At 44.2% G+C, this 20398-nt stretch overlaps 1 protein-coding gene across 1 annotated transcript; it reads right to left on the minus strand.

Moving 5' to 3' along the window:
- Nucleotides 1-16006: 16006 nt before the first annotated feature.
- Nucleotides 16007-17295, minus strand: LOC118849845 (testis-specific H1 histone). Its single transcript, XM_036758880.1, has one exon. The coding sequence runs from the start codon at nucleotides 17240-17242 to the stop codon at nucleotides 16118-16120; it is 1125 nt and encodes a 374-aa protein (XP_036614775.1). The 5' UTR covers nucleotides 17243-17295; the 3' UTR covers nucleotides 16007-16117.
- Between the last annotated feature and the right edge of the window lie 3103 nt (nucleotides 17296-20398).

The raw sequence follows: 20398 nt of genomic DNA on the forward strand, positions 1-20398 counted from the left end.
TAGGCCAACCTCCTCATTTTACAGATCATACATTCTCCCTCATTCTCTCCCTAAATCTCATCATTCATTAATCTTTACTTCTTCAACTGATGAAAGAAGGTAGGTAATCCAGAAATCAAGACTTGCTAGCCCAGCCCTAGATCTTAGAGGCCTGGTAGCACAGTGGATAGAGCACTGACTTTGGAGTCAGAGGACCTGGGCTCAAAGTCCTGCTTCTGCCACTTCTGACTCTGTGGCTTTGGAAAAGTCACTTAACTTCTCTGAGTAGACTGAGGCTAATGTGTCCTGACTGGTTCTGATCCTTCAGGGTCTGGGAGGAAGGTTCTGGACATTTTATCCTGCACCTGGAACCCTAGGCTCTGATAGATGGATCTTTGCCTTGTCTTGCCTGGATCCAGGCCTTCATCTCACTTTGTTGCTCCCTTCCCCTACGCTGCCATTTCCACAGCCCTTTATGCGTTATCTTCCCCCAAAATAAAGATGGGATGGCTCTCTGGGGATGAATCCGGGATAGAGGAGAAAATTTTCACTGTAAAAACAAAAGATATTGGCAAAAAAATGTGTTTAATACTTGCTCCTTCTGTTATCTGTCTGTCTCTCTGTCTGTCTGTCATCTGTCTACAAAGTCTTATCTGTCTGGTCTTAAAACACTGACTTGGGGGCTACAGTACTAAGGAGGGAGGCAAGATAGAAGGGCAAGCCTGGGATTCCAAGATCACCTTGGTTGGGGATGGGTGGCTGTGTTAGGAGGTACAGGCAGCAGTAAATACCCTAGAGTTAAGTCCAGCAGTTCTCCATAAGACAGCGGCTTGTTTTTGACCCCGCCCCTTTTTACTGCCTCTGCCCTGTACCTGTCCATTTCCCGCCAAGCTTGCAGAACACTACATGGTAGAATCAAGCGTCTCGGGGACAGAGATGGCGAGAGACTAGCTTGAGTCACGGCCCCTTGGGCAGGCCCGCGCAGCATCACTTGTCTTTTCGCCCCTTCTTTCTTTGCGTCTTTAGCCTCTTGCACGGACGATCTGCACTTTGAGCTGGCGATGGAAAATTTTAGGACCTCAGAATCTTTGTTTAGCTGGAGATGTTGGAAAGATAAAATACAAAAGAAAAGAAGGAAATCTCAAAAACTGAAGATGACTTTCCTGCTTCTGTGCCACCAGGTAACAATTTTTGCGTTTCTAGCAAAATTAGAAAGGCATTCCCTATCTCACCAAGAATAGAAGGTGGACAAATTCCTTGCATTATATGAAATCCCTCACTGGGGCTGTGGGACGCCGGAGAGGGCAAGAGGCTCTGGTGGAGAAGCTAAAGAAACACAAGTTGGGCTGACAGGAGAGTGGGACTTGATTCTGTCACGTTGGTTCGCGGCAGCCAAGAAGCTGATTCTGGAGCGTCGGGCCCAGAGCTATAAGAGGAGGCAGCAGGACCTGTGTGGCAGTTACTCTGGGACTAAGAGTTTGCCGTGATGCCCTGTCAGAAGAAGAACAGAACACAGACCAGCTCGTCGAAGGTGTCAAAGAAAGGGAAGGCTTCTACCACGTGCCCTTGTAACTGCAACCGTCTCTCAGATCGCATCTTTGGGGCCTTAGCCTATTCTAAGAGTCGCAAGGGAATCTCCCTTACAGCCCTCAAAAGGGAGCTGGGAACTGACCAGTACGACGTCCTCAAGCACAACAACCGTATCAACAAAGAAGTTAAGAGCATGGTCAGTCGGGGAGCCCTGCTACAAGTTAGCGGGACAGGGGCTTCAGGTACCTTTAGAATTGCCAGGACCACCAGGACTGGGAAAGAGAGAAACCCGAAAGGGGCAAAGGCTTCAACGCTCAAGAAAACTCTTGGAAAGAAGACTAAGAGGAAAACTAGAGTGTCAACAAGTCGTAAGTCGGTCTCAAGTAAAAGAAGAAGTACCAAAGGCAAGTGAATCCATCTGACAAGAGATCAGGTCGTGGAAATCTACCTGGAGCCCGACAAAAATCAGCAAGGGAATAGGCCACAAGTTACATTACCTCTAGTTGAAAACGTTAGTTCATCTTCCCTAGGATTGATTGTCCCAAACCAAAGGCTCTTCTCAGATCCACCCACTCATTTCACTTGAAAGAGTTCAGTACTAATGTTCCTAACTTTAGGTTGTAAAATATTCTGGCTTTTTTGGTGGTGGTTGGGGGCACGGGTACAGAAATTAATTTACATTATTTTACCAGGTAAAGGAAATCCAGAAGAGGACATAAATGCCTTAAAAGTATAATGAAGGTTTATTTCACAAGGTAAGTGGCCACGTTCTTGTGGGAAAACAAATCAATGGAAATTTCATACCTTAAATAGCAGTAGTTTTTGGAGGGAGCCTAATGTTCCAGAATCTTAACAAATGGATTCAAAGAGAAAGGAAGGAATTGCAAAGCTCTTTCAACAACAAGGTGGACCTATCCAAAAGAAAAGGGCGCTGAGGACATGTCAGGTTTTTAGGAATGTAAGTCATTGAATACTACTAATTCAACAGTGTAGATTGCCAGTTCTACCTTTACTTCAGTTTCGTAACTATGTCTATGGCGTGAATGAATGAAAAAGCATTTATTAAAGGTTTACTTTGTGTTAGGCACTATGCTAAATGTTAGGATTACAAAAAAAATGATGGTCCCAACCCTCAAGGGGCATACATTCTGATAGGTTTAAACAAGGCATATGGTGTAGGGAAGAGAGTTTAGGGGAACGAGAGAAAGATAGGCAGATCAGCAGGCACAGGAAGATGATGCTAGCCTGGATCAGGGGTGGGGAACCTGTGTCCTCGAGGACACATGTAGCCTTCTAGGCCCTTGGGTGCATTCTTTTGTCTGAGTCCAAGTTTTACAGAACAAATCCTTTCATTAAGGAGATTTGTTCTGTGAAGTTTGGATTCAGTTAAAGGGCTTCACTTGAGCACCTAGAGGACCACATGTGGCCTTGAGGACACAGGTTCCCCACCCCTGGCCTGGGTGAATGACTGGATAGGATGTGTACTAAGTGAACTAATTTGCACTTACTAAGTCACTAATCATCTGGGTTGGATCCCTGGGTTGGAGCTCCAAAGATGTTTACCTTTCCCTGGAACAAAGATTCTTCCTCCATTTCCTCCTGAGGACTACTAGCTGGAAGTTGTAGAACCTAAGGGTAGAGATTTATCCTGTTACCATGTCAGATATCAGTTCTCATAAGGACTCCTCATAATCCTCCCAAGGGTTGTACCACAAAATGAAGAGCATAGTTTATTTTTCTCTAAGGCAGGCATTCTTAATCTTTTTTGGGGCATGGAATCTTTTGTCAGTCTAGTGAAACATACGGACCCCTTCTCAGAATAATATTTTTAACTGCATAAAATACATAAGATTACAAACTATAGTTATATTGAAATACAGCTATCAAAATACAGTTTTTGAAAACTTTACTGAGAATTCCTTAGAGTACAGCTGTCTCCTAAAGAGATCATAAAAATGGGGAAAGGACCCACATGTACAAATATATTTATAGCAGGTCTTTTAGTGGTGGCCAAGAATTGGAAATTGAGGGGATGCCCATCAACTGGGGAATGGCTAAACAAGTTGTGGTATATGAATATAATGGAATACTACTGTGCTATAACAAATGATGAGCAGGTGGACTTCAGAAAAACCTGGAAAGACTTATATGAACTGGTACTGAGTGAAGTGAGCAGAACCAGGAGAACATTGTACACAGTAACAGCCACACTGTGTGATGAATAACTTTGACAGATTTAGCTCTTCTTAGCAACACAGGGATCTAAGACAACTCCAAAAGACTCATAATGGAAAACGCTGTCCACATCCAGAGAAAGAACTATGGAACCTGAATGCAGATCAAAGTATACCTTTTGCTCTCTCTTTGTTTTCTTTCTCATGGTTCCTCCTGTTCATTCTAATTGTTCTTTACAAGATGACTAATGTGAAAATATGTTTAATAAGAATGTATATGTAGAACCTATATCAGATTACACACTGTTTTGGGGAAGGGAGAAGGGAGGGAGGTGGAGAAAATTTAAAACTCAAAAGCTTATGGAAGTGAATGTTGTAAACTTAAATTTAATTAATTAATAAAAAAGAATTCCTTAGAGTGTATGAAGAAGGGGAGGAGAGAAATGGAAGAACTGCAACCCTCAAGGGCATGACCAAGCTTGATGACCTCTGAGGCAGAGAAAGTCTTGCCTGAATATAAGACGATATTATAGCTTTAGAGGCCAATTGGGCTTATGTTATTAGCTACTTGCATCACATTTTAAACTTTGGAGTTATAGTGTTGAGGACTCAATCACAAAATATTTTTTTGAAAGCTTACTGGAATGAAACTCCCTGCCTTAAAGGAGCTTAGAATCCACCTGAGGAGATGAACCACCTCCTCTCCATGACCTTACCCTCAGCTTATATCTCACAAAATATTTTTCCTCTTTTATGCACTTAATTGCAAAATCTGGTGGTAATGCCTGAGCTAGTGGGTGGGTTCTCTAGAGAATGGCTATTGCATGTACTCTGTAGGTCCAAGTCCCCTGTATCATAAGTGCCCCTGCTGATGCATTTATTTTTTAAGGTTAGACAAAGCAAATACTCAATTCAAATCATGGCTTGATACAATGAAATTATAACAACAATGTAGTAACAAAACATTTCTCTCATTAACCTGGAATGTACTCTCCCACAATTATACATATCTGTGCAGAGTGGTCATACAATGTATATTCAGAGAGACACAGACATAGGGAACAAATATAGCAGGATGTATCACGGAGGGACAAACACTTAAGGAGCAAATATGGCCAAAGCATGTAGGGTAGAGGAGAAACTCATGCTTCTAACTCTATAATATGGCTGATATCTTCCAGAGATATCACCCTGCTCCACCGGGCTTATTCTCTGATGATCTCGTACAGGTAGGTTCAGATTAATGCAAATAAAGAATCTTGTGAAATGGTAGCACTAATTGAAGTTATAATTATACATGAAATATGCTTAATGATTCCGACCCAGTGGAAATACGTGAAGAAAAATTCTGTTTTTTATCTTTTTATTAACATAATATAATAGCAAAGGATAATAAACATGTACTTCTGACTCAAGTTCATTATAAAGTAATAGGGGAAAAGAATAAACATATGGTGCCTTCTACATACCACGCACTGTTCTAAACACCTGTGACAAATATCTCATTTGATCCTCACAACAATCCTGTAAAGTGTGCTACTATCCCTATCTTACAGATGAAGAAACTGAGGCAAACAGAGGTAAGTGACTTGTCCAGGGTCACACAGTTCATAAATGTCTGAGGTCACATTTGAACCCAGGTCCAGCACTCCATCCACTGTGCTGCCAACTGTTAATAGTAATAATAATATTGCCCCCACTACCACCAATAATGATAGTTATAGAGAGCAAAATTTAAAACATTTTAAAATACTGAATGTTATACCTAAACCTAAACATATACTGATAAGTCAAAAATGGCATTACTGTCATTTAAGATATCTTCATAGAAATGCTGGTAGGTAAAGAGAGCTTTATCTACATTTCTACAAATTTGCATGCTCACATTGTCACACAATGAAGCAAGTATAGTTGAATGACTTGGGACATGACCTAAAATCAGTAATGCTTTAAATAAAATATTGTTGTCATTGCAAAACTTTTCAGCAACTGGGCTAAAACATCTTCAAAACCAGTCATAGGTCCACCTTTTTCGATTTTTTTTCTTCCTCATCTACACTGGTCATCCCTCTAGTAATTTTAACATTATACTATTGAACTCAATTTTTAGTGATTAATCAACCAATATTTGCAGTAAAAGTTTCTTTATCTATTTCATTTCCATTTTCTTTCACTAACTCAAATAAACTTGAAGCTTTTGTCAGAATGTTGGCTCTGCTAAGAGGAATGCATTTTTGATTGCAATCTTTAGTCTAGGCTAAAGAGCCTGTTTCTATCATTGTAACGCTTCTATTCCTTATAGTTGTTTGCAAGTCATGAAAAGTTGATGCACCTTTGCCTTTTATTTTGCCTGCATGTTTGGTAATATCGCAGAATCAGGCATTCTGACAACTTTACTATTTCTGAATTACTAGGGCCATGTTTATGCCATTCAGTTATAACAAATTTTTGTTCTGATGTAATAATTTGTCTTTTTTGTATTGGCAATGTTTCCATCTGAAATATTTTTCCTTTTGTCCATTTTGTTAAGAGCTCTTAAAAAAATTAGCACAACTGTTGGTAAACTGCACAGTTGCTTATCACATCCATACACAGCACTCTCAGTTTTAGTGTTAGGATGAAATGAGGCACTTGTAAGTCACTGAACAGTTAATGTAGGAGGTTGACTTTGCCCTAACACAGCAAGGAAGGAAAATGACAGATATTGGAGGGGATATGGAAAAATTGGACATCAATGCAGTAGAGTTGTGAACCAATCCAACCATTCTGGAGAGCAATTTGGAACTATACCTAAAAGATTATAAAATCTAGTATACCGTTTGACCAAGCAATACCACTACTAGGCTTGTATGCCAAAGAGATTTTTTTAAAAGGGAAAAAAAGGAAAAGGACTTATATGTACCAAAATATAGCAGCTCTTTTTGTGGTGGCAAAGAACTAAGAAATTGAGGGCATGCCTACCAATTGGGGAATGGCTAAACAAACTGTGGTATATGATTGCGACGGAATACTATTGTGCTATAAGAAATGATGAGCAGGTAGATTTCAGAAAAACCTGGAAAGACTTACATGAACTGATGCTGAGTGAAGTGAGAAGAACCAGGAGAACATTGTACACAGCAACAGTAATATTGTACAATAATCAGACTTAGCTATTCTCAGCAATACAATGAACTAAGACAATTCTGAAGGACTCATGATGAAAAATGCTATCTACCTCCAGAGAAAGAACTGATGGAATTTGAATGCAGCTTGGAGCATATTTTTTAAACTTTTATTTTTCTTGTTTTTTTTTTGGTCTGTTTTCTTTTACAACATGACTAATATGGAAATGTTTTGCATGACTGTACATGTATAACCTATAGCAAATTGTTTGCATTCTCATTGAGGATGGAAGGAAGGGAGGGAGAAAATTTGGTACTCAAATTTTTTTAAAAAGAATGTTAAACATTCTTTACACATAATTGGGAAGAAATAGATTTTTTAAAAAGTAAAAGTGATATATGGGAACTTACTCCTATGAACAGAATGATTATTCTGTGGGTAACTGCAGAAAAGATATGTAATAAAAATACAGTGGCACTGTAGAAAAGTGCATTCCAGAGATCTGACAGAGGAGGGCAAAGAAGATATCTTAGGCCAGGTCAGGGTGGGGGTAGGCATACAGTGTATATCTTTTGTTGGGGTGAAAGATCCAAAGAGGAAGCTGACCCATTCTCATCTCAGTCTCATGCTACATTATCACAGATTTAGAGCTTGAAGGGATGTTAGAAGCTATCACATTCAACCCCTTCATTTTTTAGAAGAAGTAAATAAGACATAAAGAGGTTAAATGGCTTGCCTAAGGGTCACACAGCTAGTATTTGAGGCAGCATGTGAACTCAGGTATTCCTTACTCCAAGCACATGCTGTCATAAAAATCTGCAATGAAGAAAATCTGAGGTACAAAGTTCCAAGCAAAATCTATTAGCAAGGCTAAGTTACCAATAACGGAGGCCAATAGGCCCTCAGGTTCAATGATGCAAACTAGCATAAGACTGTGATTGGTCTATAAGAAAGGTAAAGAGTGGGCATGCTGACTTGCAAGAGGGTATCTCCAGAATCCACAGCAATGGGAAAAACAGGGAGTTGAACAACAACCTCTAGAAAGTCTTGTGTCAGATACCATTCAATACCAGAGAGATCCAGTGCTAGGCAAAACATCTCCTGACCAGGTTGACTCATCTACCACTCATCTTCCTTATCTCCCTCATGAGACAGGATCAGTGTGCAGCCCTTAAAATTAGGGTACATAAGTTCTTACAAACTCTACTGCTGAGGCCTATACAATTAAATCCAAATCTGATCCATAGATTCACAAGGATCTGCCAAGATCTAAAATTTCAGGGCTCACTGTTATCAATTAGTCTATTTTTTTAAATTAACTCAGATTGAAAAGTGATAAGGAGAACACAGTTGTTGGGATGTAACTGTGAGCATCATATTAGTTCAATTAAATGTAAATTAAACAACAATACCTTTTGAAAGTACACTGTCAAATCCTTTGACATTGAAAGAGACTGATATAGCCTTTCCTAATAACTTTATACCACTGTCACTAACTATTTGATAGCAAAGTAAATGATTATCCTTCATGATCTATTAAAAGAAGTGGGGAACCTGTGGTCTCAAGGCCACATGTGGCCTTCTAGGTCCTTGAGTGTGGCCTTTTGACTGAGCCCAAGTTTTACAGAACAAATCCTTTTATTAAGGGGATTTGTTCTGTGAAGTTTGGATTCAGTCAAAAAGTCACACTTGAGGACCTAGAGGGCCACATGAGGCTTTGAGGCCACAAGTTCCCCACTCCTGGACTAGGAAAGATCGAGGAAGATTTCGGAGAAACACAAAAGGGTAATTTATGATTAAATGAAGGAAATTCCTCCCATGGACCCCACTGTTTGTGTTCCCTTCTCCACAGAAATAATCCTGCCTCAGCTTGTCCTACTGTTTGTGTCCCCATCTCCATGGAAATCTAATTGTGTTCTTTCCCTTTAAATACTCTTTCTCTCTCTTTGCTCAGGGCTGTTTGATTTGAGTAATTACTCCGAGCAGTTGCGTGCTTCAATAAATCCACATCTAAATTTATATCCAGGTCTCATTTGCTTTTTTCAGCACAACATTTCTGGAGGCCCCAGTGAGATTTCAGGGTGGTCTGTGGCACCACCCCCCCAGACCTGGGCCAGGTAGGGTCTCATCCTCGGGTAGTGGGCGTCTCCTCGTCCCGATCTCTAGGGGGGCCGGCCTCTGAAACATTAATAATTGGCTTTTAGGCCAGACGTTTCAGAGCCCCAGGAGCTCAAGAGGGAGGAGAACTAACCCACACCCCTCCTCGCCCCCCCCACCCCATGCTGACCTGCTCTCTATTCGGACCTTTGGGGATCCAAAAAAAAAAACTTCTAGGGGAATCGATCTCTGAGATGTTCTAGAGCCCCAGAGGGAAAGTTGAGTCAGGTTTCTGTTTTCTGGTTTCTGGTGGGAATTCCCTTCTGGTTCTGGTGGAGATGCCAGGGAGAGAAAAGCGGAGACAGAGAGAGTTTTTCCTCCTTTCCGCCCTGCCTGGGAACCAAATACCCCTGGGGGTAGGGAAGCCCTAGAGACTTACCATAGATACCTCTTACAAGGCATGAAGGCTGCAGCACAGCAAGCCCACTAACCTCACCAAAGTTTCTACAATTGTCCAAGAACCCCAGGAGTCCCCAGGTGCTTTCCTGGAATGCCTCTATGAGGCTTACCGGACCTACACCCCTATAGACCCCGAGGCCCCTGAAAACGCCAGGTTGGTGAATGTTGCTTTTGTCTCCCAGTCTGCTCTGGACATCAGGAAGAAGTTGCAAAAACAGGAAGGGTTTGAGGGCATGAATATATCCCAGCTATTGGAAATTGCTCTTAAAGTCTACAACTCCAGGGAGAGGCCCTCTGAAAGGGCTGACAGGCACCTGGCCAAGGTCCTGGTGGCCGCCTTATAGACCAGGGACTACCCTAAATTCTCTGTCAGGAGCAATCTGCCCCACCCCCTCCATGGACCTCCCCATGGGTTCCGACTGGGGAGAGACCAGTGTGACTACTGTAAGGAAACAGGACACTGGAAGAACAAGTGTCCCTTCAAGAAGTCCCAAAAAAAACCCAAACGGCCCCTGAGGTGCTGGCCCTTGGCAATTGAAGGGGCCCGGGCTTTTTGTTCTTGACCCCCATGAGCCCCGGGTCAAATTAAAAGTCGGGGGATGCCCTGTTGACTTCCTTGTCGACACGGGGGCTGCTCACTCTGTTCTCAACTCGACCTTTTGGCCCACTTTCTTCAAGATCCACGCCTGTACAGGGGGCCACGGGTGCTGTTCTTTCCTGCCCCTGGACCTCGGAATGGATGGTGGACTTGGGCCGTGGCACTGTTACCCATTCTTTTCTTGTCATGCCTGATTGCCCCTATCGGCTCCAGGGGAGGGACCTTTTGCAAAAACTTCAGGCCACAATTTCCTTCCAGGGTGAGTCAGCCTCCCTGGACCTGGCCCCTCCTGAAGCCCTCCCCTCCCCACCTGCCCTTCTTGTGACTCTCCCACTGGCCTCTGAGTTCCTCCTTCATGAGCCCACCGAATCAGCTTCTGCCAGCCCCCACCTGGACTGCCTTTTTTCCCTGGTCCCTGGGGTTTGGGCTGAATCTAACCCTCCTGGCTTGGCGGCTCACCACCCACCTATTGTGGTTCAACTCCTAGCTATGGCCTCTCCGGTTTCTATTCGTCAGTGTCACATATCTTCTGAAGCCCACAGGGGCATAGCTCTCCATATTTCCCGCCTCAAGGAGGCTGGAATCCTTGTCCCGTGTGGGTCCCCCTGGAACACCCCTCTGCTTCCTGTTAGAAAGCCTGGCACCTCTGACTTTCGGCCAGTACAAGATCTTCAGGAGGTCAATAAGTGGGTTGAGACTATCCATCCCATGTGCACTAATCCTTACACCCTCCTTAGCCTCTTGCCACCCACCCACACTGTGTACACTGTCTTGGACCTGAAGGATGCTTTCTTCTCTATTCCTTTGGCTCCTGCAAGTCAGCCCCTTTTCACTTTTACCTTCTACGGGCTTCTCTGGCCAGCTGACCTGGACAAGGTTGCCTCAGGGTTTCAAAAATTCCCCCACCCTCTTTGATGAAGCCCTCCACTGGAATCTCTTGCCTTTCCAGGAATCTAACCCTTCTTGCTCCCTCATCCAGTATGTTAATGACCTCTTGTTAGCTACATCCACTGAGGTTGCTTTCAAGCTACCCACGCTCTTCTGTCTCTTTGAAATTCCCTTGGCTACCTCGCAGATCTGTTGTTGCACCTCTGTTTCCTACCTTGGGCACTGCCTTGAGGCCAGAAATCTCTCTCTCTCTCTCTCTCTCAAGCTCATATCCAGGCCATCCTAAACATTCCTGTTCCTACTACCAAGAAGCAGGTCCGTGAACTGCTGGATCCTTGGGTTTGCTGACCTTGCTAAACCCCTTTACTCTTCTCCTTTGACCCCCTAAAAAGGGCCCTCGCCTCTGCCCCTGCATTTTGCTCTCCTGACATCACTAAGCCCATTCATCTTTTTGTGGCAAATCAGTCTTTAACCCTGCCACTCTTCTTCCTGACTCCGAGGATTTTTCTGTCTATTTACAAAGAAGGGGGACCCCTCACATCTTCCGGTAGGACAGTCGGAGGCAGTGGGGAGATCCTTGCCCTCCTGGACTCTGTTTGGCTCTGCTCTCAAGTTTCTCTTGTCCACTGCCCAGGCCATCAACTCGGCGACTCCCCTGAAGCAACTGGCAACCACCCAGCGATGCCGCTGCCCAGGCAGCACCCCTCTCGGAAGCCGCCCCACTTCTTTATGTTTCAGACCCCCTCCCCTCTGCCCCCCCTCCTCTCCCCTATTCACCCTCGGATGATTCCTTCACAGCCAAAAGAAGAAAAAGAGGGGGAAGAAGGAGTCCGGGTGGTGAGTTTTAGGAGATGGCCAAACTTTTGTTCCTGAGTTCTTGGGGAGGGTTTGGGTGGGAAGACTCCAGCAAATTACACCCCTGGGGGGGAAGCTACTCAGGGACAGATATTACATCCCCCACTTAGACAGCATCCTTACCAGCACAGTCACCAGATATGCATCCTGTGCCCAAGTGAGCGCAAAGCAGTCAGAAACAGCTCCACTGGGGGTGAGGCTGCCAGGGGCGCAACCAGGGGAACATTGGGAAATGGATTTTACTGAAGTCAAGCCACCAGTAGCAGGTTTTAAATGTCTCTTGGTTTTTGCTAAAGAAAGAGACAGCCCCGGTGGTTGTAAAGAAACTCTTGAATAAATTGATCCCCTGTTTCGGCTTTCCCCCTAGCATTGGCTCAGATAATAGCCCCAGCTTTGTTGCCAAAGTATCTTAAGGTGTGCCCACGGCCCCAGAGCTCTGGTCAGGTTGAATGAGCAAACCGCATCCTTAAAGAGTTTCTATCTAAACTTGTCCTGGAAACCCAGGAGAAGTGGGTCACTCTGTTCCCCCTGGCCCTGCTCCGCAGCCGATGCACCCCTAATAAACTAGGTTTGACCCCTCTGAAATTCTTTTTGGGCAGCCCCCCCCCCCCCATTAACGCTTCCCTCATTAAGTTCCTACAGGGTCTGCAACATACCCAGTCTCAGCTTCATAAATCTGTCCGGGAAGTCCCGCCTACTCCAACTTCTGACCACCTGCACCGCTTCCAGCCTGGGGACTCTGTCCTAATCTGAGAACACACAGCCTCTGGTCTCGAGCCTAAGTGTCATCCTGACCACCCCATGTGCATTTAAGGTTAACTCCATTCCTGTCTGCCTCCACCATAGCCGTGTGAAAGCAGCTGCGTCAGCACGATGGAAGGCGACCCCCTAAAGCTAAGACTGTTCTGATCTCCTTCTTAATCTTCCTATTAACCCCTTCCATGGTTCCTGGCAATCCCCATGCCCCCAAGCTAAGCTCTACTTGGATAATCACTACAGGGAACAAATAGTCTGGGGCTTTCCAAAGTCACAAAGACATACAACTCTCCCTCAATACCCTTTTCCCCCAGCCAAGCCTGTTTGAGGGCCCACCAGCAGACTCAGGCTACCTGCTCTGTTCTACTTCAGGATGCCTAACCACATGTGCCTGCCCTTGTATCACGGCCTACAACCTCCCCTCAACTAACCTTAGTGACTCCCTGTGCGTCCCAGTGTAAGCAGAATGGCCGTTGTTTTCTTTGAGTGACTCAGTTTATCTCATTGAGCCTTGCTGGGTGCTGGGCCCCAGGCCCAGAGCCCAGTTAGGTGTGGAACCTTGGTGCTAACTCCAGGGAGGGCCTAGTTTACATGTCTGGGACAGCAGAGGCTTTTAGACCACGTGGGTTTAGGTCCGCCTCTTTGTGATGATTCATGGGGCTGGCTAAGGGGAGGCCATGCTGTATTGGGTGTTAACCTAGTCTACATGGATGTGAACCTCCCAGGGTCCTAGGGGGAGGGGCCAACTCAAGAACCAGTTGGCTCTGGTCATTCAGGAAACGCTTGATGATGTCAAAAACTCTATATATCCCAGTGTGCCAGCAGCTTTCTGGTGGTGGATCTTACACCCCCACAGAAGCTGCTAGCCGGATTGTTAAAACACCCAGCGGGCAGCATTGGGGGCTCAGACCCCTTACTCTGTATCCATACCATCAGGTCCAACCCCTGGCACCCCAAACTCAATCTTGCTATCCTAAACTCTTTTGACCCTGCCTAGAGAGGCCCAGTCTCTCAGGTACTGGGACTCATTATTATCCCTTGGGTGACCCAGGGGTTTCCGCATGTGGGAGAGACGGTGACCCTGACTGTGACCAAGAAGCCTTTACCAGGTCCCCATCCCATTGGCCCAATAGGGGACTTGGCCATCCCTGACCCATTAGGGAACCTAGCCATCCCTGCCCCAACGCCTATTACTCAGGAACCCCACACCTATCAGGTTTCCTTGCTTGCCCTTTTATCGGCTGTTCATAAGACACTTAACAGTTCTAACCACATACTGGGCAAAAATTGTTGGATCTGTGTTAAGCCCCAATCTCCTTACTATGTAGTGGTGGCACTAAATGCCTCCATCACCCCTACCTCCAACACGGACAACTGCGAGGGGAACCAACCACAGCTCACCCTTGGGGATGTGCAGGGAACAGGCCTTTGCCTTACATCATCTAACACCACTTTATCCAGTTCTCAGTATGGCTCCATTTGCAAACAAACTCAGGAGATTCAGGCCTCCAGCTCAGACTACTTCCCAGCCCCTCCAGGAGCCTGGTGGGTGTGTCACAACGGCCTTACCCAGTGTGTCTCTGCTACCGTGTTCCTCAGACACCAACAACATCTGAAGGGCCCCCTGTGCATCTTGGTGGCCACAATTCCCCAGGTTTCCCTCCTCCCGGGTGAGGAAGGCTGGCGCATTTAACCCCTGAAGGGCAACCAAGTTACTGTCAAAGGCAAGCAATACCACTCCTCATCCCCATCTTAATGGGCCTGGGGCTTGTGGGCTCTGCCACCACTGGAACAGCAGCCCTAGTCAAAGAGGATCTCAACTATAAGGCCTTAAATGCACAGGTAAATACTGACCTCTCCCACATAGAGCAGTCCATCTCAGTCCTAGAAAAACAAGTGGACTCCTTGGTGCAGGTGGCCCTCCAGAACCGCAGAGGCCTTTACCTTCTTTTTCTCAAGCAGGGTCACCTATGCATGGCCCTGGGAAAGGTTTGTTGTTTCTATGCTAACGACTCTGGGGTGGTGCGAGAAACTCTGAGGTTGGTATGCCAAAATATTGCCGATAGACAAAGGGAGCTAGAAAACTCTGAGAACTGATATCAGTCCCTGTTCCATAGATCCCCTTGGCTCACTACCCTGGTGATGACCCTGGCTGGCCCCCTCCTCCTCTTCATTATAGCTCTGGTTGTGGGCCCCTGCCTCATTAATCATTTTCTGCAATTTGTCAAGTCCCGCATAAACTCTGTTAAACTGCTGTTGATCAGGGATCTCCATCACCGATTTGCAAATCCCAGTCCCCCTGATTCTTGTGACAGATCCCCTGAGAATGTGTCAAAGAACTGACACACTTTGAAAAAAAAATGGGAAATGTTATGCCCTGCCCCCCCTTTTCAGTTTCTCCATCTTGCCCCAGCTCACCCCACTGTTTTTACTCCCATCTCCACGGACCCCACTGTTGGTACTCCCATCTCCATGGACCCCACTGTTTGTGTTCCCTTCTCCATGGAAATAGTCCTGCCTCTGCTTGTGCTACTGTTTGTGTCCCCATCTCCACGGAAATCTAATTGTGTTCTTTTGCTGTAAATACTCTTTCTCTTCCTTTGCTCAGGGCTGTTCGATTTGAGTAATTACTTCGAGCAGTTGCGCGCTTCAAAAAATCCACATCTAAATTTATATCCCGGTCTTGCTCGCTTTTTTCGGCACAACACTGCGACATAGGCACTATTCTCAGGCTATCCTCAAACCTTACACTCTGGATGAAAACATATCTCCAGAGCACAAGAGCATCATTACAAGTAGTTTTGGACTCTTAATATTGAACTACCTGTCTTTATAGCCTGGTAACTCCACTCTCTCCCTGCCCCCCCCCCCCCCGCCCCGCCCCCGCTCTCTGCTCTGTAGTCTGGCTATCCTATCCACCTTCATAATATTTTCACTTGGAAATCTACAATATAATTATTTGCACGCTAAAGGCAATTCTCGTTGCTTTATGTTAAATATGGAAAGGTAACGCGGACTCCATGATCTTGTGTTTTAAAATATGGTCAACTTCATGTTCTCAATCACTTCTGAAGGAAGGGTGTGTTGTGAGACCGTGTGTGTCGTAAGTGGAATTTCAGCCCAGACACTTCTGTATGCGTTAGAGAGCTGTCCAGCTTTTTTGCGATCTACACAGTGGATGAGGTTATGTCTAATTTTTTGTCTACTGGTAAAGCCGGCCCGGTGTGTTTCAAAGGCAAGCCAAGAGTGTGTTAAACTGACTCAACCTCCATCCCTGAGTTTACCTGTCACAACGAACCAATACTAGTTCCTTCCCTTCCTTAAAAAAAAAACAAAACTCCACTTTTTTGAAAGTATTAGCCATTCTTTCCTCTCCCCTTTCTTGAATTTGTTTTTTCTATTCAGATTTATAATAAGCAAGGAAAGCTGATCCTAGATGTCAGGAGACACTCACCTACCCCTCCCCGCACACCCAGCCCTACCTCACCTTTCCTTCCCCTTCCTTGCATCCCACTCCCAGAGCATAAAAGAAGAAGAAAAAAAGACACAGACCACGGGAAAAGGTATAGCAAATACTTCCCGTCCATTTCACTCAGTGAGTGCATAGATTGTCCTGAGAGGAGCTCTGGGTGGGAACGTGAGCCCAGTTCAAGAGCTCTAGATTCCTCTCCGTACACTAAGGATGTCCACCTATCCTTTGGGTGCTTTTTGTTCGGGAGGTGTCCTTTCGGGGGGAAACTTTGTAGGGTCGCCTTGCTCTCGGATCCAGGGCCTTCATATGGCCTCCATGGATTTTGCTCGACTTGGCCGACGCGGGATTTCGGTTTGAGTTGTATCCCTGGCCATAGCTCTGGCGGCTTTGCTTATGATTCACTCGCTTCCCGGGGTCCACCTTCTTCTCCCTCACTTTCCCCTTTGTCTTCTCCTTGGGCTTCATTTTCTTGTCTTCGTTCACCTTCGATCTTTTGTTCTCCTTAATCCCCATTTTCTTCTCTTTCTTTGTCTTTGGCCTCTTTGACCCTTCCTTCGACCTCATCTGGCTCTTCGATTTCTCCTTCATCTTCTTTATCTTTTGCTGCTTCGCCTTACGCCCCATCTCTTCCCTCGTTTTCTTAGATGCCTTCTGGCTCAGGGAGTACCCAGGGACCAAGCTCAGAGCGACCTCGTCCGTATCCTCAGGGTTTTCATTCACTTGCTCCACGTAGATTTTCTTCTCGGATGTGTGAGGAGTCTCGGACATGTCGGGCGTCTCGGGCGTCTCGGGCCCCTCGGGTCCCTCGGGCGTTTCGGGTTTGAACGAGTCCCCTGGGTTGGGTTGGGAAGCCTCATCAGGAGGTTTTCTATACCGGCGAGAAAACAGGGACTCGAAGGGCTTCTGGTGCACTTGCTCCATCTCCGCAGATGATTTCTTAGTACGTTTCTTGATCGGCTTCAGGCTCTTCCATACTCTGAAGTAACCCTCGGCTTTGCTGCCGCTCACCCGCAGTAAGGTGCCCCTCACCGACGCCGCCTTGGGCACCTCGGCGGAATGACGGCTGCATTTCCTGCGCACTTGGTAGCCAGCGTTGCCAAACTCCTTCTTGAGCGCTGTGAGAGTCAGTCCTTTGTGGGCGGCAATGGCCCGCAGCAGGAGCTGGGAAACTCTGAGCACCGACCGCCGGCGATGCTTCACTTGTGAGTCCTGAGACTTTTCCGACGATTCAGGGACTACCTCTTTAGAAACGCCATCGGGATCTACTGCCTCGGTCATGGTACTCCCTGCTCCCGCTAGCGCGGGGCGGCTGGTTTGGGACTTCACCATCCCACTTGGCCCTTCACTGTAGGAAAACGGCTGCTTACACGTCACAGAGGGCTGATACTACGGAGGGTCTCGGGTCAGAATCTCAGACGTGCTGGGCGGTGGGCGTTGTTGGGTGGGGGAGGGGGGTGGGCACGTAGGAGAAGATAACAAGCATTTATTAAGCAATTTTTTGTGCCGCGAACTGTGCCAAACGCTTGGAAGAAATACAGTACCTGTTCTCAGAGAGCATATTGTATTAGGAGAGGCGAACAGAACATGTACATACATATACATATACAAAACAGATATATTAGTACTAGGCGGAGGATCCGGAAGTCAGGTCTGGATTCTGGTTGTGGTTCTTTCACTAACCAGCTGACTCATGTCTAGTTTCACACTATTTATCTAGGAATGGAGAAGTTGGAATATAGATGATCTCTAATATCCTGATTTGAGTAATGTTTTGTTTTGTTTTTTTAAATAGTAATACCTGATTATCTTCCTGGCAATTTTAGTAATCAATCTATCTTTGAGATTCTGGGAAATTTTTCTCTTGAGTTAACTAGGTAGGATTTAGCAGGAAATCATGCACATCCATCTTTCTAGAAGAACTTCAGTAAGTTTGGGAGAATCTTGGCCAAGCAGAACCTTCCATTACTCAGGAAAAAAAGAAATGATGGGCTGCAGAAGGGTGATGAACAACTCCATGTATGTCTAATGCATCCTTTTCCTTCCCTTCCCTCTTTTTTTTCTTCCTTTACATTTAATAAACACCAACAAACATGAACATTTAAATATACAAAGATAAAGGGAGTTGCATGTGAAACTGTGAACTTCTAGTATGTATTAAGGGTTTTTTTTTCCACTACAAAGAGCTTGGTGGATTTTTTAGTAATTCAAAATTAACGTGGTTAATTCTGATTACCTGTGTTCCCTTCTGAATTCTATTTATTTTTAAATGATTCTTTGATGTCATTTATTTTAGCATCACTATCATTATATCCTCTCAAAATATACTCCCTTCAAAAAAAAAAAAAGAAAAATTCTCCTTTATAACAAATAAGTATAGTCATGAAAAACAAATCTAAACATGCTGTGTCTGAAATTGTAAATCTCATTCTGCACCTCTGGTTCCCTCTTCAAAAAGGTGGGAAGCATGTTTTATCATCAGTCTTTTACAACTTTTCTTTACAGTCATTAACATTCATCAGAGTTCTTAAGTCTTTCATAGTTGTTTTTCTTCACAATGTCTCCTACTTTTGTTCATTTAATTCACTTCTTCAGTTCTTACAAGTCTTCCCAGGTTCCTTTGAATCCATCCTTTTTTTCATTTGATAAGGAGCAATAATATTCTATTATATTCATAAGCCATAATTTGTTTTGCCTTTCCTTAATTAACAGGTAGCCATTTTGTCCCCAGTTCTTTGCTACAATGAAAAGGGCTTCTAAAATATTTTTGTACATGTGGATCTTTTCCCTCTTTCTTTGATCTCTTTGAGATACAAGTATACCTACCTCATAAGATTGAAAGGATCAAATCATATAAATATGTAAAGCACATTGCAAGCCTTGAAGGATAGAAGATAGAGTCTGGCCCTGTGATATCAATATTTGTATACTATTTAAACTTAAAAAGAAATGAGAGCAGTGAAAAAAAAAATAAGAAAAGAAGCAAGAACTAGGAAAGAAAGATATGAAAAGAAAATAGCTTGGAAAATGATGCACAGAAGCTTACCAAAGGAAATTATTTCTTTAAAATTAGAAATAATCAGCTCGAAGCTAATGGTTGAGGAAATTAATTTTCATCCTATATCTCATACTTGATTTTTTTTTTTTTTTTGCTGAAGCCTCTTCTCTGAGGTTTTAGTGGAGAAGGTTAGGTATGTGAAAATCTAAACTTCCCCTTCAAAGGATACAATTGCAGTTAGTTAAAGAAAAACTCTGTTCTCAATACTCTCATAAAACATTGTCTCAGCCTCTCTTGCAAGGTTTGTGGGGTATTCCTGAGAAACTAGCACAACCTGATCTTACCCCACCTTTAACAATTAAGGTGGTCTTAGTGAATTCCCCAGTCACCAGTGTCCCTCTTATCAGGGACCTCAGGAAGTAGCTAGGACCTATATTTCTAAAGGCATTCCTGAGAGATAGTGAGAGGTGGTTTTCATGGAATTTGTGAGCTATGTCCACTTTCTTTGAAACAGCCAAAAATGATCTTTCATTTCTGTGATGCTGGTCAATTAGAAGTTTTTTGTTCTGTTCTTTGTGCTATGCTTATAAAATGTATTATGCCCTCAATTTGGGGTCTCTTGGCCAGAGGCAGGACCATTAGACCTATCCTTTATTATGAGGTCACATGCCCCACATAATAAATGATGTCTTACTCGGATATTTTCCTCATTTACCTCTTTGTTAAATTTCAAATGAGGCAGTTGATGTCAGAAATGGGATTTAGGAAGGATAACCCCACCTCCTTATCAGAAACTCCCTCTATTCTATTGGGCCTATGTGGAATACCCTTCACACTTTCTTTTAAGTACTCTGTGCCTGCAGGTAGGCTTTCTACCTGAATATTGAACAAGACAGATCTTATTCAAGTGAAAGGATAAGTGTGAGGATTAATCTTGTATGTTTATATTTGTTTTGAGTATTTCTATTTATATTCTAAGCTGCAAATTTTGGATTTGGAAAATAGAGACAAAATTTAAATTCATTCTCCGTCATGGAGACAGACTTCCACTGAATAAGACCTGAGAACAGGATAAGGAGGTGAAGATTACCTACTTTTAAGCATACACCAGCATGACGACTTTTTACTAATTAGGGAAATTGAGGAAAATCCTATGTTCCTACTGGAATGTAAACGCTATTTTGTGGCCATAGATACTCCCAAATATTTTGTTGTTGTCTCAGGACAATCTTCCTAGCTGGAGTTTCATATATTGAATTGCTATCAATATTTCTCTAGACTAATAAGCAAGCTGAGGACCCATTAGAGAAGGCAAAATTTTTAAATTAGCAGATATGTAGTTTTTATATGTATATGTTATAGCGTGGGAAGTTTGTTATAGCATGGTCCTAGGTGACATCTAGTGGCCAAAATGGAAATAGCAACATGTGTCTGTCCCTTCTCCTCCCCAACCAACTAATTTGAATAAGCTCCTTTTCATTGATAATAAT

This window comes from Trichosurus vulpecula, chromosome 5 (assembly GCF_011100635.1).
Source record: "Trichosurus vulpecula isolate mTriVul1 chromosome 5, mTriVul1.pri, whole genome shotgun sequence".
NCBI lineage: Eukaryota > Metazoa > Chordata > Mammalia > Diprotodontia > Phalangeridae > Trichosurus > Trichosurus vulpecula.